Source organism: Oryctolagus cuniculus, chromosome 1 (genome assembly GCF_051225735.1).
Source record: "Oryctolagus cuniculus isolate XC-2025 breed Fujian yellow rabbit chromosome 1, ASM5122573v1, whole genome shotgun sequence".
Taxonomy (NCBI): Eukaryota; Metazoa; Chordata; class Mammalia; order Lagomorpha; family Leporidae; genus Oryctolagus; species Oryctolagus cuniculus.
This window is the reverse complement of record NC_142867.1, coordinates 123,933,759-123,959,406: the sequence shown is the minus strand read 5'-3', so window position 1 is coordinate 123,959,406 and position 25,648 is coordinate 123,933,759. Positions and strand designations below refer to the sequence as shown.

The following is a 25,648-nucleotide window of genomic DNA, read 5'->3' as shown; positions in this document are numbered from 1 at the left end:
CACTTTGGTGGCAGGGACTCCAGTCCCTGGGCCATCACCTGCTGCCTCCCAGGTGCTTTAGCAGGGAGCTGAGCTGGAAGCTGAACTGGGACTCAAACCCAAGCACTCAGGATGGGATGTGGATGTCCCAGGCAGAACCTTAACCCCCTCGGCAAGCGTCCATGCCTCCTATTGCCTTTTTAGAGCGACCTTGTCAGACAGTGACAGGGGACTAGCAGGTGCTCTCCACCCCCAGCCCTGGCTGTAACTGCGGAGTTGATTTCTCATGGGAGTAACCTTCTAGGTGGTTCCACTTCTAGTTCTTTCCCACATAGCTCAGGACAGTGTGATTCGTTTCCCGCCCTGCTCCCCGCCGCCCCCCCCCCTTCCTGTTCTACTTGCCTGGGTTTTTCTTTGGAGACCCCCCCCCCCCCCGTTTATTCCTCTTGTCCTCTCATCTCATTTCCTTCCAGTCTTTCTGTTGACCTCTTTCTCCTGTTTCTTCATTGGTCTCCTCTCATTTCTTCTACACCTGTTTGTATTCTCTCCTGTCTTCCCTCCAGCTTCTTCTTTTAAATTTGTGTCTCAGAAATGACCCTGATCATTATTTGTTCCCACGGTAAGGTGGTTACCACATTCAGGACCTGCAAATCTTGTCTTATTTAATCCTGTTTACAAGTCTAAGAAGTAGGTACTATTCTTATCTCCAAATACAGATGATAAGGTTGGGTTATGGGCAGTTAGGTAATTGGTACAGGGTCAGCTGGTGAAATGGAACCAGGATTGGAACCCAGGTGGGATAGGTCCAGTGTACACCTGACCCTTCCACTCTGCCCTGCTGAGTATGTAGGAATGCCATGTGTCAGCTCAAGGACAGAGGGATATTGTAGTTCAAAGTCAAGTTAAATGTAGTACTTATCCTGTCAATTTCCAAATGTTTACAAGTACTGTCTGCAGAAGTCTCACCTCTATATCTGTACAAGAGTCGTGTTTCTTTTCCCTTTTGCTGTTTACACCTGTATTTCAAGTATGTGGTTTTAAAAAGTCATTTAATTTCATATTACTTATAAAGCTGAAAAGTACTTTGATGAAATTATTTTATAAAGAGGGGACTGATTTGCCTAAATCTATTTTAATTTTGTTTTCTAACTTTTCCTAACCATTGACATTGTAACAGATGGTTGTTTAAATTTTGATTTTATTTCAGCTCAGTTAATTTATTTTATGAGTAAATTTTTTTATTCTCTGAGTCAAAACTTATTATATGAGTATAATAATTTTTATTTATTTTTATTTTTTTGACAGATAGAGTTACAGACAGAGAGACAGTGAGAGAGACAGAGAGAAACGTCTTTCTTCCATTGGTTCACTCCCCAAATGGCCTCTAGGGCCGGCGCAGCACCAATCCGAAGCCAGGAGCCAGGTGCTCCTTCCTGGTCTCCCATGTGGGTGCAGGGCCCAAGCACTTGAGCCATCCTCCAACTGCCTTCCCGGGCCACAGCAGAGAGCTGGACTGGAAGAGGAGCAACCGGGACTAGAACCCGGCGCCACAAGGCGGAGGATTAACCAAGTGAGCCATGGCGCTGGCCCCAAGAATTTTTATTTTTAAATGTTTATTTTCATCTATTTGAAAGGCAGAGACACAGAGAAAGCAAGAAAGAGATAGCTTCTATACATTGGTTTACTCTCCAAATGTCTACAGTTGCTAGAACTGGCCCAGGCTGAAACCAGGAGCTAGGAGCCCCATCTGGATCTTCCATGTGGGTGGCAGGTGCCCACGAACTTGAACTATCACTTGCTGTTTACCAGGATGCATTAACAGGTAGCTGGATTGGAAGTAGAGTAGCTGGGACTCAAACTGGAACTCTAATAAGGGATGCACATGTCCTACGCAGTAGCCCAATCCATTGTACCACAGTGCCCCCCATAACATAATTTTAAATGGAATGTGCATTTAAAACATCTTCAGATAATTTAAAACCAACCTTTGTAATTTAGTCCCTATCTAAATTGTCTTTTGTCTGGCCTCTTTCTTGCCGGGAAGGTTCTAGCTTGGTACCTCTTCCCTCATTGGTTTTTCCTCAGTTATCTGGGTCCTCATTCATTGCCAGTGCTTAGCTTAGTTCATCAGTTTGGCTCACGGACCTTGAACAATGCATAGAACTGTTCATATATATTGTTTGATCTTTCCTATCTTTCACCTCTACTGACTGCCTAATCTGGGTATTCACACAACACTGCCTTTCTCCTTCTTCACCCAGCATACAACTTTGCTTTGGTGTCTAGTTTTTATTCTGAGGTTTTATAATCTCATGATATGAGCCTTACAGTTTTCAAGATGGTACAGTTTGTCCTCTGTATCTGCAGGTTCTGCATGGATCCACCCAACTAAGGATCAGAAGTATTTGAGAAACAAATTGTGTCTGTATTGGACATGGCCAGGCTTATTCTTTCTTTTTTTATTTTTATTTTTATTTTTATTTTATTTTTATTTTTTTATTTTTTGACAGGCAGAGTGGACAGTGAGAGAGAGAGAGAGACAGAGAGAAAGGTCTTCCTTTGCCGTTGGTTCACCCTCTAATGGCCGCCACAGCCGGCGCACTGCAGCCGGCGCACCGCGCTGATCCGATGGCAGGAGCCAGGTACTTCTGGTCTCCCATGGGGTGCAGGGCCCAAGGACTTGGGCCATCCTCCACTGCACTCCCTGGCCACAGCAGAGAGCTGGCCTGGAAGAGGGGCAACCGGGACAGAATCTGGCACCCTGACCGGGACTAGAACCCGGTGTGCCAGCACCACAAGGCGGAGGATTAGCGTAGTGAGCTGCGGCGCTGGCCAAGACTTAGTCTTTCTTTTCATTACAATGCAATGTAACAAACCAGACATAACATTTACAATGCATGGGGTATTATAAGTAATCTGGAGATGATTTAACATATGTGGGTTATATGCAAATATTGTGCCTCCTGTGGATTTTGGCATCCACAGAGGTATAAGAGGGCCTCTGACGTCAAACCTCTAAGAAAATGAGTGACAAAACCGTATGGGAGGACTTCAGAAAGTCCATGGGAAGATGGAATTACATTATCTTTATTAGAAGGTTATCATGGCCAGCGCTGTGGCTCAATAGGCTAATCCTCCGCCTTGCAGCGCCGGCACACCGGGTTCTAGTCCCGGTCGGGGCGCCGGATTCTGTCCCGGTTGCCCCTCTTCCAGGCCAGCTCTCTGCTGTGGCCAGGGAGTGCAGTGGAGGGTGGCCCAAGTCCTTGGGCCCTGCACCCCATGGGAGACCAGGAGAAGCACCTGGCTCCTGGCTTCGGATCAGCGCGGTGTGCTGGCTGCAGCGTGCTGGCCGCGGCGGCCATTGGAGGGTGAACCAACGGCAAAAAGGAAGACCTTTCTCTCTGTTTATCTCTCTCACTGTCCACTCTGCCTGTCAAAAAAAAAAAAAAAAAAAAAAAAGGTTATCATTACAAAATAACTTTGAAATTCATGTTGTAGTTTTATCACAATGCACCTTGTCCGTGAGTCTCTTGAAGACCCCTCTTGCATTTTATAATGAGCTAATCTGTTATCTAAAACTTTTGGTCTTGGAAGGGAGGGAAGGTGAGAGGGAAATGAAGTGCAACATTTTCTTTACAGAAAGGGGCTTGTCTCTCTTGCTAGAGATCACACCTCGCTTGCTGCCCTCTCAAATCTCGGTAGATCTTAGCTAGGATCTGCCTTTTTTTTTTTTTTTTTTTTTTTAAGATTTGTTTGTTTATTTGGAAGTCTGAGTTATACAGAGAGAGGGAGAGACAGAGATCATCCAACCGCTGCTTCACTCCCCAGATGGCTGCAACGGCCAGGAGCCAGGAGCTTCTTCTAGGTTTCCCATGTGGGAACAGGGGCCCAAGGACTCCAGCCTACCTTCTGGTGCTTTTCCCAGACTCATTTGCAGAGATCTGGGTCAGAACTGGTGCAGCCAGGACCTGAACCGGTGGCGTTCATATGGGATGCCGGTGTCGCTTTACCCACTGTGCCACAGTGCCGGCCCCAGGGCTTGCCATTTTCTTATCCTGCTTGTCTTGCCTGTTAGACCATTGTGATGGCTGAGGAAGCTGCTTTTCTTGGCTATCAAGTGCAAGACTATTTCTCAAAACTGTCAAGGACAGTGAACTTTCTAGAACCAAAGCCAAGATGAGCAGTGTCAGGCAGTGTCAGGAGCAGCCCTGAATCCTTCCCGCATTCCCATGGGCACAGTGCTGGAAGTCTTGGGCTGTGATTTTTGTGTTGTCTCTCATCTGCTCTGTGACCTGAGGGGACACACACAGCTTCTCTGGATCCTAGGTTTGCCACCTGGAGAACAGAAGTCACTCTAGGGGATTGATTTCCAAATCATCCTCTTGCAGGCACATCTCATAAAGCTAGATTAAGGTGTTTAAAAACAAAGGGGAGATAAACAGCACTCTGGCCTCAGAATCAGCCCTTAAGGCATTCGGATCTGCCTGAAAAGCCCATAAGAGTTTTTCAGGCATGGAAAGCCAAGACACTGTGGCAAAAAATTACCTAAATGAAAGATCTCTGTGAGATCCCAGTGGAAAGAATGGGCCATCAATGAAGGAGGTACCTCTCTCTGGAGGAGAGAACTTCTACTTTGATTATGGCCTTGTCTAAGTAAAGTCAGAGTTTGTGAACTCTAGGGGCTTCCATAGCCTTGGCAGCTCATGACAAGAGCCTCGGATGATTACTGATGCCATAAATAAGAGTGTCAGTGGTTAAGTCAACAACAGGAGTCACTGTGCACTGACTCCCCATGTAGGACCTCTGTCCTTAATGTGTTGTACTATGAGAATTAATGGTAAAACTAGTCTTCAATCAGTACTTTTTTACTTTGTGTGTCTGTGTGGGTGCAAACTGTTGAAATCTTTACTCAGTATAGAGTTGATCTTCTGTATATAAAAATAATTAAAAATGAATCTTAAGAATGGGATGGGAGAGGGAGTAGGAGATGGGATGTTTTGTGGGTGGGAGGGTGGTTATGGGGGGAAGAATTGCTATAATCCAAAAGTTGTACTTTTGAAATTAATATTTATTCAATAAAAGTTTTCTATAAAAAAAGAGGGGGAAAAGGGATAACATTTGCTTCTGAGCTTACAGTCTCATGAGATACTGTTCATTCTTCGTTACTACCTCTGGCAGTCGTCTCAGCCAGCACTCGGATGTGACAGATGAACAAGCAGGAAAATAAAATGGTGGAAAAGTTGGGAGTACCTAATTTTTCTTGGTTTAATGATTAAAAGGAAAAAAAGTGAGTGAGGTTGGGCATGGTTTTTCTGTGGCTCATGAATGGAGTAGTTTGTCCTGGGCCAGGTGTCTCTGTCTGTGGGGTGAGGAGCCCCAGGCCTGCTCTGTGCTTGGCTGCTTTCTCACACGGTGACCTGGGCCAGTCACGGAACCTCTCTATCTCTTATTTTCAAAATGGAGACAACATGTATAAGCTTCATAGACTGTGGTGGGGATTAAATGAATCATTGCATGGGAGGTACTTAGAGGGGCCTTGTACATAGTAAGAACTACATGGATATCAGTTAATGCTATTTTGTCATATAAATGAAATAGATCAATATTTCATGGCATTGTGACACTGGGTCCCTGTCATCTGAATATATTTGAGAACCCTGGAGGCCAGTGCTTTGGCGTAGCAGGTAAAGCTGCCACCTGCAGTGCCGGTATCCCATATGGGTGCCAGTTTCAGTCCCAGTTGCTCCACCTCGAATCCAGCTCTCTACTATGGCCTGGGAAAGCAGTAGAAGATGGCCCAAGTCTTTGGGCCCCTGCACCTGCGTGGGAGACTTGGAAGAAGCTCCTGGCTCCTGGCTTTGGATTGGTGTAGCTCCGGCTGTTGTAGCCATCTGAGGAGTGAACCAGCGGATGGAAGACCTCTCTTTCTCTCTGCCTCTCCTTCTCTCTGTGTGTAGCTCTTTCAAATAAATAAATCAATCTAAAAAAAAAAAAAAAAAAAAAGAGAGAACTCTGGGTCTGGAATTTCTCTTCTAGTTATGAAGCTAACTCTGTTAATTTATCCCATAGATTCAGAGTCCTCATAAGCTTTGTCTCCCACTTCATTTTTCCTTTTATTTTTTTCTAAGATGTATTTATTTATTTGAAAGGCAAAGTTGACAGAGAGAGAAGGAGACAGAGAAGTCTACTACCTGCTGGTTCACTCTCCAAATGGCCACAACAGCCAGAACTGAGCTAGCTCTAAGCCAGGAGCCAAGAGCTTTTTCCAGGTCTCCCATATGAGTTCAGGGAACCAAGCACTTGGGCCATCTTCTACTGCTTTCCTTGGTACATTCCATCGGAAGTGGAGCAGCCAGGACCCTACTCACGCCCATATGGCTGCTGATGTCGCAGGCCACAGCTGTACCCGCTGCACCACAGCACTCCCCGCCCTGCCCCGCTTCATTTAACTCAGCCTTAATGAAGATGTGTTTTTCTATACTTAGTGCAAGTCACTTTGCAATTACCATGTGGCATCTCAAATGTGGCTCTAGGGGGCTTCTCTTCTGTTTCTAGGTAGGCAGGTATTTTTGCATTATTTACATTAGCTGCAATCATGTATTTATCAAATGCCTGCTATTCTTGAGTTCTTTATTCTTATAGATGAAGAAAGGAACTCACATAGATTAACCAAGTTGGCCAGAGCTGTAAGTGGCAGATCCAAGATCTTAAGGCGAGCCAGGCCGCCTGACTCGAAGCTGTCTCATGGAAGCCTATGCAAACCTTGTTCCTTGTCCAGCGCCTGCGGTATTTATGGCAGCTCATTTACAGAGAGCTCCAGCAGCACTTCTCTAAACGGAGGCCAATTTCTAAATAAGTGTTCCTGAAGAATGAACTTTTTATGTTGGGGTCAGCAGAAGTCACCTTGTAACTGGTACATATTCATGGAAAGAAAGGTGAAAGAAGAAACAAACAAGCTAAGTGATTGCTTTAATATCAGGTCAGAGACTCTGGGCCCAGTCATTCCCTGTTTGCCCTACAGGAACCTTCCTGTGTGAACAAGAGCATGCTTCTGCCCTAGCCCCGCAGGAGGAGGTAGGTGTGGCAGAGAGAGGATGCCCAGCTGCCAGCCCGTCTCCTGGAGTTTGCTGTGCACTCTCTGCCCTACCTCTCGTGCTGCCCTGAGGTTCCCCATTGTCCAGAAGCTCTGGGGGACTGTGTTTCTGCGTGGCAGTGTCTGGGTGCAGGCGTGGGCCGGGGACTCAGGGTTATATGGGTGAGGGTAGAGAACAACAGGAATACTCTGCCTCTACCTCCCCATTCCTGTGGTGTGGGGTGCTCTTCTGTTCTGGCTGCTGCTTCCACCATCCACAGGGTCCTTCCTGTATTGGAACTCAGCCGCCTCATTTTCTTAGTGTTTCGATATTTTTTTGTTTTGTCTTTTAATTTGAAAGGCGGAGAGAGAGGGAGAGAGATAAAGATAGTCAAAGATCGTCTATCTGCTGGCTCAAATGCTGGTGACAGCCAGGGGTGGGCTGGGAGCCAGGAATTTAGTTTGGGTCTCCCAGGTCGGGGGCAGGGATCTAAGTGCTGGAGCCATCACCTGCTGCTTCCCTTTGCAATGGCAGGAAACTAGCATCAGAAGCAGAGTCAGGACATGGACCCAGGCACTCCCACATGGGGCGCAGTTGTCCAATGCTTGCCTTTCTCACTGTTCACTTTGTGGGTCCCTCAGTCTCCCTGAACTTCTCCCTGTGGTGCGTCTGGGGTTGGATTTCAGAGAGGGAGCCACAGAGGGGTTAGAGAGGGAGCCAGAAGAATTTGCCTGTAAGGTGCATTGTCTGGAATGGGATCCGCGTCTTTTCATATGAATCACCATGTGTCTGGCATATGGAGTGGCAGGCCAGTGCAGCTACCTCTGTAGATTCTTAATGTTCCTGAGGTTAATAATGTACCCCCCGGTCCTGTGAAACATAATCACCTTGTATCACAACAGTGGGAAGTGAAGTATTTATGGCTCATCCCAGGATCCCAGGTACACCGCTACCTTTGAAGGTGGACGTGGGTCTCTTTCTCCTTCGCTGCATAAGCAGGTGATGAATAATATGGAGCTCCTGATTTCTCTAGTCTAGGGGAGTTTTCAAGGGTGGCGTTGGCCAAGAAGGGCCCAACGATGCTGGGAATGAGGCTTGTGGATGATGGGGGTGAGCAGCATGGTTGGGACTTGGGACCTCAGCAAGACAGGAGACTGTGGAGTCAGGCCACACAGGCTGGGCCACTGTCTACAGCTGTATCGTTAAGTGAGCTGCAAAAGTAGTTCATCTTCCCTCCTTACTCATCTTCAGTCTTCATCATTGTCAGTCTCACCATGCAGATGTGACCGTATGGTGAGCCAGGGGGTAGCTGTCGTCTCCCCACTATGCTGTGAGCTCCATGGGAGCAGTGTCTTTGCTCATCTTTATCCCTAGTGCTTGCCATGTACTAAAAAAAAAAAAAAAATGTGTTCAATGTTCACCAAGCATGGAAAAATTGCTGCTGTGTCTTGAATGTTTACCATTATGCTCTGTGTCACAACTCTTCCCATGTTGTATTTCTTAAAATTACACCTTCCTCTGGAGATAGTTTTTTATCTTTTAAAATAAATTATATATTTTCATTTTAATTGAAAGGGGGGGGGAGAGAGAAAGAGATTGATTGATTGATTTTCTATCTGTCGGTTCATTCCCCAAATGCCCACAACAGCTGGGGCTGGGCCAAGCCAAAGCCAGGAGCCTGGAATGCCCATCCACATCTCCCACATGGGTGCTGGGGACCCAAGTACTTGAGCTATCGTCTGCTGCCTCCCAGGGTGCATATTACCAGGAAGGGGGAGTAGCCGAAAGTGGGGTAGCTGGTATTTGAACCAGGTGATAGGAGGAAATGCTGGTGTCCTAAGTGATGACTTAAGCCTCTGTCCTCTGAATAGAAGATGTTAATGGTAAGAGACACAATTGCTTTATGTATCAAGAAGAAAGCTAAAATCCCTGACAAGGGGAAATATAAGTAAAATAAATTGATTAAGGTGTATTCACTCTAAGTGGCCCTTCAGCATCTCTTTTGACTCTTGATGTTGGTTTTCACATAGCATCATTCTCTGTGCCATGCAGAGTGTGGGTGATGTGGCATTTCTTAAAAGAGGGCACGCTCCTATCTCCAGGAATCTCCTCTGAGCATCTAATACCTACTCTGCAAGGTGTTTTTTTTTTAATATTTTATTTATTTATTTGAGAGAGAGAGTTACACTGAGAGGGAGAGACAGAGAGAAAGGTCTTCCATCTGCTGGTTCACTCCCCCAATGCTGGGCCGATCTGAAGCCAGGAGCCAGGAGCTTCTTTCTGGTCCCCCTCAAGGTTGCAGGGGTCCAAGCATCTAGGCCATCTTCTACTGCTTTCCCAGGCCATAGCATAGAGCTGGAAAGGAAGAGGAGCAGCCAAGACTTGAACTGGCACCTGTATGGGATTCTGGCACCACAGACAGAAGATTAACCTACTGAGCCACAGCGCCAGCCCCATCTCTTCAAGTTTTGATGCTGGTACTTTCTTGCTTGGCTGGTGGCAGGCCTTTTTCCCCCTGTGAATCTTAGTAATAACAACACATCCTGCAGGTGCATCCACGTGGGCTGCTTTTTATACCCAGGTTTTATACAGGCCTTGTTTGTTAAAGTCATTTTTCCAGTGGTGGATATTTGCTTCCTTAATCAAATGTATGCCTTGCTACTCTTTCCGTGCCTTTCAGTGTTAATACCAAACATGAGCGTGATTTTGTTTTGAAGACATTTAAAATGGGTGTCGTGGCACAGAGTGTGAAGCTGCTGTTTGGGACACCTGCATCAAATAGGGTGTGCATGTTCAAGTCCTGATACTGCTCTTGCAGTTCAGCTTCTTGCTAAGGCATCCTGACTGGCAGCAGCTGATGGCTCAAGTACTTGGGCCCCTGCCACCCATTTGGGAGACCTGGCTGCAGTTCCAGGCCTGGCTGTTGTGGGCATTTGGGGAGTGAACCAGTGAATGAAAGACTCTGTCTCTCTCTCATTCTTCCTTTCAAGCAGATGAAAATAAAAGAAAAATAGACATTTAAAATGGCAGTTATACTCGGTACCTCTGGTGTCTATGACACACATTAACTCAGTTGAAGTAAGGCTGGAACTAATAATGAACAGCTCTGATGAAAGTCACACATGCACGGTGACCCCCTATTCTGTCTGCCCCTTGGATGAGAGTGACTGCAGGATACTGCTGAGTGTAAAATTGATTCCTGTTTCAGAAATGTTAACATGTCAGAAGGAGTGCCCCTTAATCCCAGTGAAATACATACAGATCGTCAGCTCTTACAGCAGCCATGCTGGGCAGAGAATTTGGATTTTCAGTGAGGATACTGAGGATTAGAGTGTGTGGCTTGTGAGGGTCTGCGCTAGGTTTGGGAGCCCAGAACCCAGCTTTGTCTCATTCTGAAGTTCATGCTCTTCACTGTACAGTACTGTTCAAGAAAAACAAAACAAAACAAAAAATGACTAGGAGCTCAAGAATGCAAGGGTGATTTCTTTTTATTTTTCCCTCCCTCTGTTCTTTGTGCACCAATGTTTCTTCAGGACTGAGAACAGTTCCTGGCACATATATAGTACCCAAGGAATATTTGTTGAATAAAGTCAACGATTAGAGAGGAGATGAAAGTGCAAGCATGTCCTCTCTTTGGAAATGAAATCTCTGACTCTTTCTTGGGCGATGGGAAAAAGAAGAAAGTGGGGTGTCATTTCTAGAAAAGGTGTGGCTGTGATCCTCCTGTTTTCTGAGGCGCATAGGGAGGAGTGGAAGGAGGTCTCTTCTGGCTGTCAGGGCCATCAGCACCTGCCTGCTGGACAGCGCCAACATGGCTCTTGCTTCTTCCTCCCATCTCCTTTTAATCAAAATCAACAGAGCTGTGTCAATTGTGCCATCAAAAAGGAACTTAGTAGATGTTAAATTGTTAGTCGATGATAAATTGTTAGGTTTTTAAAGAATGTGTGATATTTTCAAAAGTTTTGCATAGCTCATCTGTAAAATATGAGCATCTTTATATTTCAAGTCCTACTGTTTGCTAGACCTTGTGCCTCTCAAGATTACGTTTATCAGTGAACTCTCACAATGGCTTTAGGTGATTGTTAATATCTCCATTTTATGCATGAAGATAAGTCTTAGATGATTAAAGTGATCTGGCCAAGAACAAGAGCTACTAACTGGGTATTCTGCATCACTGTTTTAGGTTCCAGACGTTTTGTTTTTTAAACTCAAGGCACTAAAAAAAAATTATTTCAAAGACAGAGAGATCTCCCACTTGCTGGTTTACTTCCCAAGTACCTAAAACAGCCAGGACTGGGCCAGACCAAAGCAAGGAACCCTGAAACCAATCTAGATCTCCCATATGGATAGCAGGAATTGGGTATGTGAACCATGACCTACCGTCTCTCAGGGTGTGCAATAGCAGGTATCAGAAGCAGGCATCAGGAGCAGATCCTGCTCTGATGTGGGATGTGGGTGTCCCAAGTGGTAGTTCAACTGCCGTGCCAAGTGCCCACCCCTCCAGACACTCTTTGAAGTGGTGTTCTCACTTTCTTGGGTGAGTAGAAAAAGGAATAAGCAGATTCAGTTTCTTCCACTATGCTTCCCACTCAACAACCAACCTAGGTTGACTTCTGTGATCAAAGGTGTAAGTGGTTTTCCTCCCCTGGCATGCAAACAATTAGTTCTGTCCCATCAGCCACCAGTCTGGTTGATTTCAGTTTATTTCTGACACTGTCTTCCTGGAGACAGTATCAGGTCTCCCAGATGAGGACACCCCATGACTGCTACTCCTGATCTGTGCCAGTTCTAAGCCCTAGTTGATTTACCTGTGTTTTCAACCACCTGGCTATAAACTGGGGTACCTACAACCACCTGTTAGGGTTTGGTTTATTTACTGAGTGGCTCACAGATCTCAGGGAAACACACTCACTTAGATATATTGGTTTGTCATTAAGTATATGGCAAAGGATACCCATGAAGACCAGTTGAAGAGTGTACATGGCAAGGGTTGGGGGAAGGGGCCTGTAGCTTCCATGCCCTTTCTAGAACTCTACATGTGTTCAGCCATCTAAAAGGTCTCTGAACCTTGCGCTTTGTAGAGGCTTCAGTACATAGGCACTATTGATTAAACCTTTGGCCACTGGTGACCAGTACAACCTCCAGGCCCTCTCCCCTCCTTGGAGGTTGAGGTGTGTGGGGCTGAAAGTCCCAACCCCCTAATCCTACCTTGGTCTTTCAGATGGCCAGCCCCCATCCCAAAGCTACCCAAGGCTGCTGGCCATCTCTCAGGTCCAGTCGTTAGCATACAAAAAGATGCTTAGCTCTTTGAAGATCCCAAGGACTTCAGAAGCCAGGAAAAGGGGACCAGGACCAAACACCTTCGTGTCACATTGGGCTGCTTGAGTTGCCAACAGTGTTCCAGATTGGGAATGGCCGTTGTATGCAGATAATTTTGTTGCTAAATTTTACTAATGTATTTTCCCGGTAACAGGTTAGCTGTTCTGTTCTTTTGTTCCCCACCTGCTATGTATTCCTCCCCCCTATACACACACTTTACGCTTATCTTATGTGATTTGTTAGTATTCTTTTTGATCTAGTTCTGTTTACTTCCATATTCTACTAAGATTAGCAAAGATATCTCAGTCTGGAATACTTGTCCTGCCCCGTGCCGTTTCTGCTTACTTCCCCTGTTCATCATTGAAATTTCATCTTTTCCAAGAAGTCATCCCTGATCCCGCCTGCCTTCACCCCTCTTCTCACTGCACTCCGTGATGTCATTAAACCACACCACCAAAGTCACCAAGGTCTGCCACAGGTCAGAAGCCAACAGAACACATTCCTGGACCTTAAGGAACTTAGTATTGAGATGGAGAGGCAGATGGTAGACAGAAAAATGCAATATACAATATGGTTGGAAAACCTTTTTTTTTTTTTTTTTTACGGCAATTGATTATTATGTAACAGGCATTGTGCTAAACAGTTTATATGTGTTATTTCACACTGTTCTCTCAGTAATCTTATGGTCCTCATTTTACAGAGAAGGATGAGAAGTGTAGAGAATTTCTGTGATTTGCCCAAGGTCATTTAAGTCTCAGAGCTGCTACCCAAATCCAGGAGCAGAGCCCAGTTCCTCACTGTCCTGCCTCTGTCTCTGACTGCTGCCTCTCCATGCCTCAGTGCATGCATCCTCCTGTGTCTCCAGTGCTCCAAGGTCAGGTGCACTAGCATCAGCGTTTAGAGAGCTGTCGTGACCTCATTTGTAGACAACCATTTCAACTGCCTCAGAACCTTCCCCAGGAGACCCCCCAAAAGAACACAAGATGCTAAGGTAGACAATGCAGGGTAGTAACATGTGTATAGTGGTTTGTAGTCAGAGTTACTCATCATAGTGTTGTAGGTAATTGCAAAAGATGAGAAGTAGCCTAAATGTTCATCAGTGCATGAGTGATTCAATAAATTATGATATATTCACACAATGAAATTGTGCAGCTATGATAAAGGGTGGGGAATACACACACACACACACACATATAGTTAGAGAACAAAGGCATAATGCTACATGGAACAAACAAGGTATGGAAGAGTTGCTGCCTCTGGGATCAATGGTTTAATTCTATTTGTGCTCAGAGGGGGTGAGAGCATACTCAGAGATACGCTTGTATGTGCGTCTTTGGAAGAAAAGACAAGAAATTGATAATTTGTCAAACAGTCCATGGAAAAGTAGAAATAAGAGATGGTGCTCATTTTCCAAGAACTCTTACGGAAGTTGTCTCTGAGGAGTGACCAGCGGATTCCAAGCAGGAAGACTGCCCACTGTGTCCCTTTTGAACTTTGAATGAACTGCATGAGATTACCTGTTTAAAAAGATGTAAATAAAATCATGGCCTGACCCCTGCAGCTTCCCAGCCTAGTGTGCACTTGAGTGTTTGTGCAATCAATGAACCAGGTTGAAAAAAGATCTCCAGTCTCTTTATTGGAAGGACACAACATCTCGTTTGTGGTATTCCTGCTAAAAATACATATCCTGAATATAACCATGAAGAAGCATCAGACAAACTCAAATTGAGGAGCATTCTGAAAAATAAATGGCCTGTGCATTTCAAAAATGTCAAGGTCATACAGCATGGAGGAGTAGGAGTTGGCTTCGGATTGGAGAGTGGAGGGACTCCACCACTGACTGTGTGGCACCAGGTTGGGTCCTGGACCAGAGATAGAAGGCTCTTTGGTTATAAAGGACATTAATTAGACAATTCACAAAATTTGAATGCGGTCTGTCAATGAAATAGTGTTGTTTTAAGGTTAACTTCCTCCCTGATTTTGATGATAGTTCTGTGTTTATAAATAAATGTTCTGGGGCCAGCGCTGTGCCATAGCAGGTAAACCTGCCGCCTGCATCACTGACATCCCATGTGGGCGGTGGCTCTAGTCCTGGCTGCTCCTCTTCCGATCCAGCTCTCTGCTATGGCCTGGGAAAGCAGTGGAGGATGGCCCAAGTCCTTGGGCCCTTGCACCCGCTTGGGAGGACCCGGAGGAAGTTCCTGACTCCTGGCTTCGGATTGGTGCAGCTCCAGCCATTACAACCAGATGGGGAGTGAACCAGCAGAAGGAAGATCCCTCTCTCTCTCTGCCTCTGCCTCTCTGTAACTCTGCCTTTCAAATAGATAAATATCTTTAAAAAAAAAAAAAAAGAAAATGTTCATATTTTAAGAATTTAGGGTAAAGGGGAAATGTGGCTGATATTTATTCTCAAATGATTCAGGTTAAATAAAGATGAGAAAGAGAGAAAGAAAAATAATGTGAGCATGGCAAAATGTTAACATTTGGTGACTCAGAGCAAATAAATACAGGAATTCTTCGTACTATTTTTGCAACATTTCAGTGTGAAATTATTTCAAATTAAAAACTTTTCATTAAATAAAAGCTTTCTACCTGGAACATGTATTATTTTGTAATTACTGAGACTTTTATGTTATTTTGTACAATTCTATAGTTCATATAAATCTTTATATTATTTGTGACCCTTAATTCCTAGTTTTTGTATTTTAAAATATATTTATTTATATATATACAAAGAACAGACTTCATGTATTTCAAAGGAACAGTTTTAAGAACATAATGATAGTTCCCACCTTCCCTTTCTACCCCCACCCTCCCTTCTTTTCTTATTTTTCTTTTAATTTTGTGAGAACATACTTCCAATTTGCTTTATAATCACAGGCTTAATGGTCCACTAAATAAAGATTCAACAAGTAGAAAGTAGACCACTGTTCCTCAGGAGTCTAAAGGGCTATAAACAATAAGCAGATTTCAAGATGTCAGTTTCACTCATCTACATTTTTTGTAGGCTATACATGAGCTGTCACTTATTAGAGAAAACATGATATCTGTCTTTTTGGTATTGGCTTACTTCACTAAGCATAATGGTCTCCAGTAGCATCCGTGTTCTTGCACAAGACAGGACTTAATTATTTTTTATGGCTAAGTAATATTCCTGCATGTGTGTGTGTGTGTGTGTGTGTGTGTTTGTCTCCCATTTATTTTCTTTATCCAGTCATCCATTGATGAACATGTGGGTTGATTCCGTATGTGCTATATGTGCTATTGTGAACTGAGCTGCGTACACATGGGGGTACAGATAACCCTTTCATACGTTGACTTCACATCCTTTGGGTCAGTTCCCAGCAGTGGGATGACCGGGTCATATAGTAGATCAGCTTTCAGATCTCTGAGGAATCTCCTTACTGCCTTCCATCATGGTTATGCTAGCTTACATGCCCACCAGCAATGGATTTTCTCCACATCCTCGCCAGCATTTATTAATTTTGGATTTTTAGATGATGTTTTTTCCAATGGCTTTGTTGAGTATAGTTTACATATCATGTGAAACTTACCCTGAATATCTTTTTGTGAATGTTTAAATAATACTGCTATATAAGGAATTCTATAAAAATCTATTAAAATATTTAATAAGTTATAACTCATGTCTGATAAAATTCATGCATTTTAATTGAATAGATTGATGTCTTTTTTTTTTTTTTTTTTGACAGGCAGAGTTAGACATTGAGAGAGAGACAGAGAGAAAGGTCTTCCTTCCATTGGTTCACCCCCCAAATGGCTGCTACAGCCGGCGTGCTGCGCTGATCTGAAGCCAGGAGCCAGGTGCTTCCTCCTGGTCTCCCGTGCGGGTGCAGGGCCCAAGGACTTGGGCCATCTTCCACTGCCTTCCAGGGCCACAGCAGAGAGCTGGATCAGAAGTGGAGCAGCCAGGACTGGAACTGACGCCCATATGGGAAGCTGGTGCCACGGGTTGAGGCTTAACCTATCACGCCATAGCACCAGCCCCTTAGCATCTTTTCTTTCTTCCTTGGGCTTTATTCTGGTTCAGAGATTGGAGCATGTGTGGTCCAGGAATATGCTTCCCAGCTTATTTGCATTAATAATGAGGAAAATTATGAGCAGATCTCAGATAGTGATCTTTCTCAATAGCGAGCAATTACAGTGTTTCTTATCTGCGCACGCTACTGTGATGGCAGGGTGGGGGGAGGTGCATCAGGCCTGGCTGCTGCCCTGTTAACCTGTCACGTGGCTTTTAAAATGTCAGCATTTTTCATCATTCGAATGGATGATTGATTACCTTAAAATTCCTTTGGAAATGAAGAAGCTTTGGAGATGTGGATCTTGTGCCTGCTCATGTTTAGTAAGACTTTTTTTTTTTAAGTTTATTTTTTTATTTGAAAGGCAGAGAGATAGAGATCTTTCGTCTGATGGTTCACTCCCCAAATGCCCACAAAAGTCAGTGTTGGGCCAGGCTGAAACCAGCAACCAGGAACTTCATCTGGGTCTTCCACGTGGGTGGCGGGGGCCCAAGTAATGAGGCACCAGCTGCTTCCTCCTAGGACCGCCTTAGCAGGAAGCTGGATTGGCAGGTGAATAGTTGAACTAAGCACTCCTATCTGGGATGTGGGCGTCACCTGTGCACCACCACACCCACCTCTAATTAGGTCACTGATAATTTCTGCACGGGTTTGCTGGGAAACCTGGGCCATTTTTCTTGTTTTGGAGATGATCCTACTGTTCATTCTGAGTAAAGGTGGTATAGGAGGTCAGTGTCAGCCAGGCAAGAGCAATAGCTGTGTAGCAGTAGACTATCCCTTGCCTGCAGTTAGCCTGCAGGTTACCCTTTCTCCAGGATGAAGATTGTATTTTATATACATATATATAATATATATACACACATATATATATGCACACACAATATGTAATATTACATGATAGATAAAATGTGTGAGAGTACTTCAAAAACATTTGTGGAAAAGGATTAAATGATGTTTATTTTGGTGCAAAAAATTCTAAGTTCATATGTACTTTTATTTTTTTAAAATATTTATTTATCTATTTGAAAGGCAGAGGTAGAGAGAGAGAGAGAGAGAGAGAGAGAGAGAGAGAGGTGTCTTCCATCTGCTGGTTCATTCCCCAGATGGCCACAATGGCCAGAGCTACGCTGATCCAAAGCCAGGAGCCAGGAGTTTCCTCTAGGTCTCCCACGTGGGTGCAGGGGCCCAAGCACTGTGGCCTGCTTTCCCAGGCCACAGCAGAGAGCTGGATTGGAAGTGGAGCAGCCAGGACTTGAACCGGCGCCCATATGGGATGCTGGCACTGCAGGTAGCTGCTTTATCTAATATGCCACAACGCTGGCCCCCATTGTATTATTCTTACAAATAATTTCTTCATTTTTACCTTTTTGCTCAGATGTGTTGCTTTGAACAGAGCTTTTTTAAAAAATGTATTTATTTTTTAGATTTATTTATTTGAAAGTCAGAGTTAAACAGAGAGAGAGGGGTCTTCCATCTGCTGATTCACTTCCCAGATGGCTGTAACAGCTGGAGCTGTGCTGATCCAAAGCCAGGAGCCAGGAGCTTCCTTTGGGTCTTCCACGCAGGTACAGGGGCTCTTGTACTGCTTTCCCAGGCCATAGCAGAGAGCTGGATTGGAAGAGGAGCAGCTAGAACTAGAACCAGTGCCCATATGGGATGCCGGCACCACAGGCCAGAGCATTAACCTGCTGCGCCAAAGCGCCAGCCCCTGAATTTATTTATTTTTAAAAGATTTATTTATGGCCGGCACTGCGGCTCACCAGGCTAATCCTCCGCCTTGCGGCGCCGGCACACCAGGTTCAAGTCCTGGTTGGGGCGCCAGATTCTGTCCCAGTTGCTCCTCTTCCAGTCCAGCTCTCTGCTGTGGCCCGGGAGTGCAGTGGAGGATGGCTCAAGTCCTTGGGCCCTGCACCTGCATGGGAGACCAGGAGAAGCACCTGGCTCCTGGCTTTGAATCCGCGCAGCGCCAGCTGTAGCGGCCACTTGGGGGATGAACCAACGGAAAAAGGAAGACCTTTCTCTCTGTCTCTCTCTCTCTCTCTCTCTCACTGTATAATTCTGCCTGTCAAAAAAACAAAAAAGATTTATTTATTTATTTAAAAAACAGAATGACAAAGATACCAGAGGAGACAGAGAAAGGGAGAAAGATCCTCTATCTGCTGGTTCACTTCCAAATGGCTGCAACAGCCAAGTTTGGGCCATGCCAAAGCCCAGAACCGGAAACTCCATCCTGGTCTCCCATGTGGGTGGCAGGGGCTCAGATCCTTGGGCCATCTGCTGCCACCTTCCCAGGTGCATTAGCAGGGAAGGAAGATTGGAAGCAGAACAGCCAGGACTTGAACTGGCGCCCTGATATGGGATGCTGGCATTGCAAGTGGCTGCTGAACCTGCTGTGCCATAACACAGCCGCAGCCAGCACAGCTTTGTCTTTTTGCCTTTGTTTGTTCTGTTAAAACGGATTCATCTTGGCTGGCGCCGCGGCTCACTAGGCTAATCCTCTGCCTAGCGGCGCTGGCACACCAGGTTCTAGTCCCGGTCGGGGCGCCGGATTCTGTCCCGGTTGCCCCTCTTCCAGGCCAGCTCTCTGCTATGGCCAGGGAGTACAGTGGAGGATGGCCCAAGTACTTGGGCCCTGCACCCCATGGGAGACCAGGAGAAGCACCTGGCTCCTGCCTTTGGATCAACGTGGTGCGCCGGCAGCAGCGCGCCGGCTGTGGCGGCCATTGGAGGGTGAACCAGTGGCAAAAGGAAGACCTTTCTCTCTGTCTCTCTCTCTCTCACTGTCCACTCTGCCTGTCAAAAAATTAAAAAACAAAACAAAAAACACAAAAACGGATTCATCTTAAAGTCTTGGTTCTTTCTCTGTGTTTTTCAGGGGCCTTGCAGCGAGAACTTCCCATTCGTCCTTCGTGAACACAGGTGCGGCAGACAGATGACGGCCCTGTCCCCTGTGCTGCTGTAGTGCCCCAGCCCTGGTGCTGCCCGCTGGGGAAGATGGAGTCCAAAGATGAAAGCTCGCCTGTGTGGCCAACAGCCACGGAGCATGAACAGAACACGGCCCAGGTGAGGACCGCACCTTCCCAGATGGGCCTCCATAGCAGGTTTTTAGCTGAGTACGGTTTGATTGACAGCTAAGGAAATGAAAGCACGAATATGAGAGACTCTGTGGGCAGATGGGATTAAGGCTTGTTTTGCTCCGTGCACTTTTGAAATCTCTGCATAGCTTTCTCATAATACATATTTTCCATGAATTTTTGGAGGACCCTGCTTGTTGTACGTAGGCGTGGGGACTGTCTCAGTGCTCTGAGTGGATCGCTGTGAGTTTGCTGTGAGAAGAGCTAAGCCACCGCCCGTTGGCTTCTCTGCCTTTTCTGCAACTTACTGCCGCTCGCTCCCACGCTGTCCTACTACCCTGCTCTGATGTGTGTCACCGGTGCTGAGAAACCTCGACCTGTAGTTTGTCTTCCTTCCATGCTCTGATGTTAACTAGATTTCCATTTCTTGTGTGTAATGAAGTACCAGGCTCTGTAACTTCAGAACGGAAGCCTGTAAGTGAAAACGGTCCCTTGCTGAGTCAGCAGCCCTGGCGCTCAGTCACTGGGTCAGGTGCTGCAGTCCTTGGAGATGTCTGCCTTTCGATTTGCCGTCACAGCCAGCTGCGTGTTCTTAGCTGCATCTTTTGAACTTTGGGATGAGTCAGCAGTCATGTGGAGACTTATTTTATAAATGCGACCAAAGTATAACACTTAATTTTTAAATATCATTACAAATATGCACTTTTTATTTAATTTTTCATTAGCCACATAACCACAGTTCTATGCTCAAACTCAAGAAGTTAAAAAGATTTAAATACATAAATCTCACATAATGTAAGCGATATACTATTATGATAAATAAAATTAATATAGTACGATTTAAAATTCTGTCTTAATACTTAAAAAAAATCCCAGAGATGTTTTTCAGCAGAATAATTGAGAATGATTTTATGAAATTATATGAAGCTATATGCCATATTTTGTTTATCAACAAAAATATAGTCCATTGCAAAGCGAATCCAAAGGAAGTCTGGCTGTGACACTGCGTGTGACCAGGGTCTCCATGTGTGGGTAGCCAGATGGTAGACAGCCACGGTCAGCATTGCCTACGGCACCCCTTATTCCTGGCCAGGAATTCTGATTTAGTAGAATCTGAATGATGCATGCCAGGTGGAAAAGCATGTTTTCCTTTTTTAAGCACTGAAATTAGCTCAAAGGTTTCATGTTGATGAAAAAAAAAATTGAACGTCACTGATTATCTTGCGGAAGTTAAAACAATACAAGCACCTTATGAACCTGTTTTTCCCAGCATGCGGACTTTAACTTCACAGGCCAATCAAGTGTCTGGATGCCAGGTTAATCCCCCAGTACAGAGGTAGAAGTTGGTTGTGGTGCTTGATTATGTGTGGTCTCTAGATTTCTTTCTGAGGATTGAATTAGTTTATGTCATTCTTCAGATCTGCTGTCCCCACCAGAGAAAATTGCCATAACAATGTTAGGTCCAAAGCGAGTGAGTATAAGAATAAGGATTCCAACCTAAGAGAGCCTGACTTCCGTATCAGCGCATAGATTATTTCCGTCCCCAATGTGCACGGAGACCATCTGCTTCCCCACCTTCGGTACCAGGCATCAGGCTGTGCGCCAAGCTCCAGCCTTCAAGGATTCAGTCCTCCAAAGCTGACCACTCAGAGTGTCTTTTGCAAAGCTCAGTTGCTGCCTTGGTCCTGTACGTCTTGGAAGATAGAAAATTACTTAGCCTGGTGACAGCGGAAATTGCTGTCCGGAACCCTACAGAGGATTCGTCGGAGTCTTCTGTGTCTTTCCCTCACTGCCAACGCAGGGTCCTCCTTCACTGGTGTTTCATATTTGGAAGTGTTGCCAAGCGGGAATTTTCCGGCACTTGTCCAGGACCAGTTAACCCTCCCACCCCCACCCAAGACTTCCCAGAAGAATCACCTGCGTTGAACGCTTGAGGCAATGGGGGATTTAAGTGAGTTGCTTGATAGTCACATTAAGCAGTGAGTTAGTGACAAGGTCCTCGGAGCCGGTTTCCTCCTAGTCCCTCGCCCAGCATAGCTGGAGATGTTATCAATCCCCGTTTGTCTTTCACTGGGATTCTTCAGCAACACGCGTGGGCTGGGTGGCTGGGTGCCTTTGTGAGACTGATTTTGTGGTGCAGGGACAGTCGCTACCTACATGCCTGCTTTTTGCCCCAGGTGCACTTCGTCCCAGACGCTGGAACCGTGGCTCAGATCGTCTACACCGATGACCAGGTCCGGCCACCCCAGCAGGTGGTGTACACAGCAGATGGAGCCTCCTACACGTCAGTGGATGGGCCGGAGCACACGCTGGTGTACATCCATCCAGTGGAAGCTGCACAGGCATGTGAAGGATTATTTGCTTAAAACTTGGTTGTTACTGAATTACTTTATCGGTTACTTACGTTCACCCTCTGCCAGTCCCTGTGTTAAGGAAATATTCAGGTAAGGTTTGTGCTCCCACGCAGCCGATACCTTGGCAGGAGAGATGGTTCATTTACAGGTTAAATACACTGAGGAGTCAGAGCACTGGCTTCGTATCAGCTCTTCCCCCCAGGACTACTGACTAGACCTTGAACTTGTCACTTTTCTCTAGTATCAAGATTCAGGCCAAACATGACATTGAGTTCTATGAAGTTCTGTCAGAGAGGACTCAGTAGAAACATACAGATTATTTTAGTTAACTATGTAAGCAAAGTGTCCTACTAATTTATTAACTACTATTTGTAATAACTTGCTGATTTGTAGGATTATAGCAGATGCAGAGACGTTTACTGATAAAAGCTGTACAGTTATAGCTGCTTTTATCTTTTGGCAGTGTTTTCCAAGTGGGTCACACAAATTTCCCTTAATGTATAAATGTCATTTTTCTTTTTAAACTTTATTTATTTGAGAGGTAGAGAGAGGGAGACAGAGCGAGAGCGAGATTGATCGCTTCTCTGTTTGCTGGTTTTCCCCAAATTCCTGCAACAGCTGGGGCTGGGCAGCAGCTGGGAGCTAGGAACACGAGCCAGATCCTCACTGTGGGTGGCAGGAACCCAGTGACTTGAGCCACTGCCACTGCTTCCCGGGCTCTGAATTGGCAGGAAGCTGGAGTTGGGAGTCTGAGCCAGGAGTTGAACCTAGAAGTCAAGTGTGGGATGTGTCTTCACTGCTAGGCTACACGTTTACCCCTAGATGCTGCTTTCTGTTGTTAGCACTTTACAGCGTGTGGGGTCAGTCACAGCGTGGGATGCCTGCACACCGTACTGGAGGGCCAGTTCAAGTCCTGGCTATTCCACTTCCAACCCGGCTCCCTGTTCATGCACCTGGGACGCAGAGATGATGGGTCAAATCTTGAGTCCCCGCCGCCGATGTGGAAGACCCAGATGGGATTCCTGGCTCCTGGCTTCAGCCTGGCCCAGCCTCTACAGCAGATAGAAGGTCTTTGTCTCTCTGTCTCTCAAATAAATAAATCTTAAAAAAAGCACGTTTTTTTTTTTTTTTTAAAACAAAGTCCATACTTTCATTGTAGGATCCTGGTAATAAAAATTTGCCCTCACGTAATATTTAATCCAGAGGCTCAAATCACTCCCAAGAAGAAATGAGGCCTACCTAACCATTACCTTTCAAATCTATATGAAGATGAAATTGTTAAACAGCTGTTGATTTAGGAATGCCTCTGCTTAGTTTTAGTTACCTAAGTGTATTAAAATAAGATCAGAGAATGTATGTAAAGAATGCCCTGTGCCCAAATTTTAGCTTATTATGATCTTCCTAAATACCTAAATTCTGATCATTTTTTAATGTTAAATCTAGGAAATCTGACTTTGGCTGAAAGTCTCATTTACATTCCTCTGGAATCATAACTCAACCACAGTTCTTATTCCTGTTGGTTCATTAAAGGTATGGGCAAATTAAAGTCCTTTTAAAAGCTTTAGAAGAAAGCATTTTTTTCTGGGTTCGAGACAGTAGGTGTATGCTCTGGCTGTAAGTTTTGAAGATTTTCCTCCTCCAGTAAGCTTTGCTGCGTCATGACCCAACTTACTGTTTATAATGATTAGGTTTTTATTAAGATTTATTTATTTATTTGAAAAGCAGAATTACAGAAAGAGAAAAAGAGATCTTCTACCTGCTGGTTCTCTCCCCAAATGGCCAAAATGGGCAGATCTGGGCCGGTCTGAAGCCCAGGAGCCAGGAGCTTCTTCCAGGTCTCCCACATGGGTGCAGGGCCCCAAGCACTTGGGCCGTCCTCCGCTGCTTTCCCAGGTGTGTTAGCAGGGAACTGGATTGGAAGTGGAGCAGCTGGGTCTTGACCTGGTGCCCTTACTGGATGCTGGTGTCACAGGCGGAGGCTTAGCCTGCTGCGCCATGATGCCAGCCTCCCAGTTTTGTTTTGTTTTTATGCCTTTACTGGCTTTATCCTTAAAAGAACCTGTGAAACATGAAGGTCAGTGCTTCCTTTCTGATATCAACCGTGCCTTTACAAGGGAGGGAGCTGTGATCCAGGTGTGTACTAGTCTCCTGTTTGTCCGTGTAGCCCGTCCGTTCCCATTCAGTCACAGGCCCCGCCTTGTGAGTAGCATTGGGTGATAGGCACCCTCATCGATGGCATGTTTTTAAATTTTCGTGATGCATCTCCTTAATTAGCTGTGACATTCAACCTCAAGGGCGGCTTTGCTGAAGAGTCCATCACCGCGTGTGTTTGCTGATTGGGAGGGTTGGCTTAGAGCAGCTCCTTGGAGCCGTGTGAATGAAGGGCTTTGGCTATGTCTTGGGAAGATCCCCATCTCTGTCTCCCTGTTAATGAAGGATTGCCGGCGATAGTGGCAGTTAGCTCTCCCAGGAGGTGGTGCTTAGCAGCAGGGTAAGTTTCCCCGAGTGGGCGAACTGTCTCAAGATCTGTTGATAACTTTTTTTTTCCTTCTTTTTCTTTTTCTGGTCTAGACTCTGTTTACAGACCCAGGCCAGGTAGCTTTTGTCCAAGATGCTGCAGCTCAGCAGGTAATGGATGTGGGGTGGGGGCGATACGCCGGGTGGTACTCTTCCCCTGTCCACTGTGCTCTAAGAACCTTCTGCTCCCTTCATAACATCCCATGAGCAAAGCCCGATCGCTGTATGTTGAGATAGCCTGGTGATGAAAGGGGATTTGTCAGTGAAATGTAAAAAAATAAGCATACAAACGGATTATTGGTTCCAAGTTTTAAAGAATAACCAGGAGTTTTAAAAGCATCTTTACTTTTTTGGGAAGTTGGAAACATTTTTGTACTTGCTCTCTTTTTAAATATTGAAGAAAACATTCCTGTGTGGTTAACGCATACATTTGGTGGCAACCCTCTGCATTCTGAAGAGTCCTGAAGGGCTGAGGTCCTTCTTGGTTTTCCTTTGAAACGTTGCCTTCCCTTCATCCCCATGTCTAATGTGTCCTGTTTGACCATGAAGGGCGCCTTGGGGTCAGCACCACTTCCTTATGTGCTGCTAAAGGACACAGAGGTGATAAAGAAGGGGCAAAAGCCCATGATGCCAGTCCTGCCTCGAGGGCAAGTGGGCTCAGCCAGGGGGAGTTTCGCATCTGCGAGGCTGTTACTAACCCCTCCCACTGAGTGCCATGACCCACCGATAAGTAAATTCTCTTTAGGAGGCACTTTCTGCTGTTTTCCTTTTAGTAGATGATCTGTGTAATTCCATTTTAAAATTTGGTAAAAGTAGAGAAAAGTAGAGAGAGTGAGTTAAGAGCCTTTGTTATATAAGTTGGGATTGAATTCATTCCTGACTGGTAGTGAACTTCAGTACTTTGCGGTGTGAGAACTTGAATAATTATGATTATTTTATCTTATTACATTTTTATTTGTTTGTTTTCATTTTATCTGAAGGGCAAGAGATAGAGTTCTTTCATCACTGATTCACTCCCTAGGTGCCCCACAATAGGCAGGATGAGCCAGGCTGAAGCCAGGAGCCTGGAACTCAATTTTGGTCTCCTGTGTGGGTGGCTGGGACCCAGCCACTTGAGCCAGCATCTGCTGCTCCCATGGTGTGTGTTAGAGCAAGCTGGAATCCAGCGTTTGGGAGCTGGGACTTGATCCAGGCTGTCTCGTAGACTGGGGGGTTTCCCAAGCAAGGTCTTCCCTGCTGTACCAAACACTCGCCCCAATTATTTGATTTTAATAATTTTTATAACAAATTCAGCA

The 25,648-nt window shown here is 45.4% G+C and overlaps 1 protein-coding gene across 2 annotated transcripts in view; it reads left to right on the top strand.

Annotated features, from left to right (window-relative positions):
* The window catches only part of PRDM10 (PR/SET domain 10), a 118,333-nt gene that overhangs the window by 34,273 nt on the left and 58,412 nt on the right, over positions 1-25,648 (top strand). For both annotated transcript variants that reach the window (XM_051847849.3, XM_089314321.1), the window contains exons 2-4: positions 19,284-19,471; positions 21,660-21,824; positions 24,408-24,464. In XM_051847849.3, coding sequence (XP_051703809.1) covers positions 19,403-19,471; positions 21,660-21,824; positions 24,408-24,464 — 291 coding nt within the window. In that variant the 5' untranslated portion in view covers positions 19,284-19,402. The remainder of the gene's footprint in view (positions 1-19,283; positions 19,472-21,659; positions 21,825-24,407; positions 24,465-25,648) is intronic.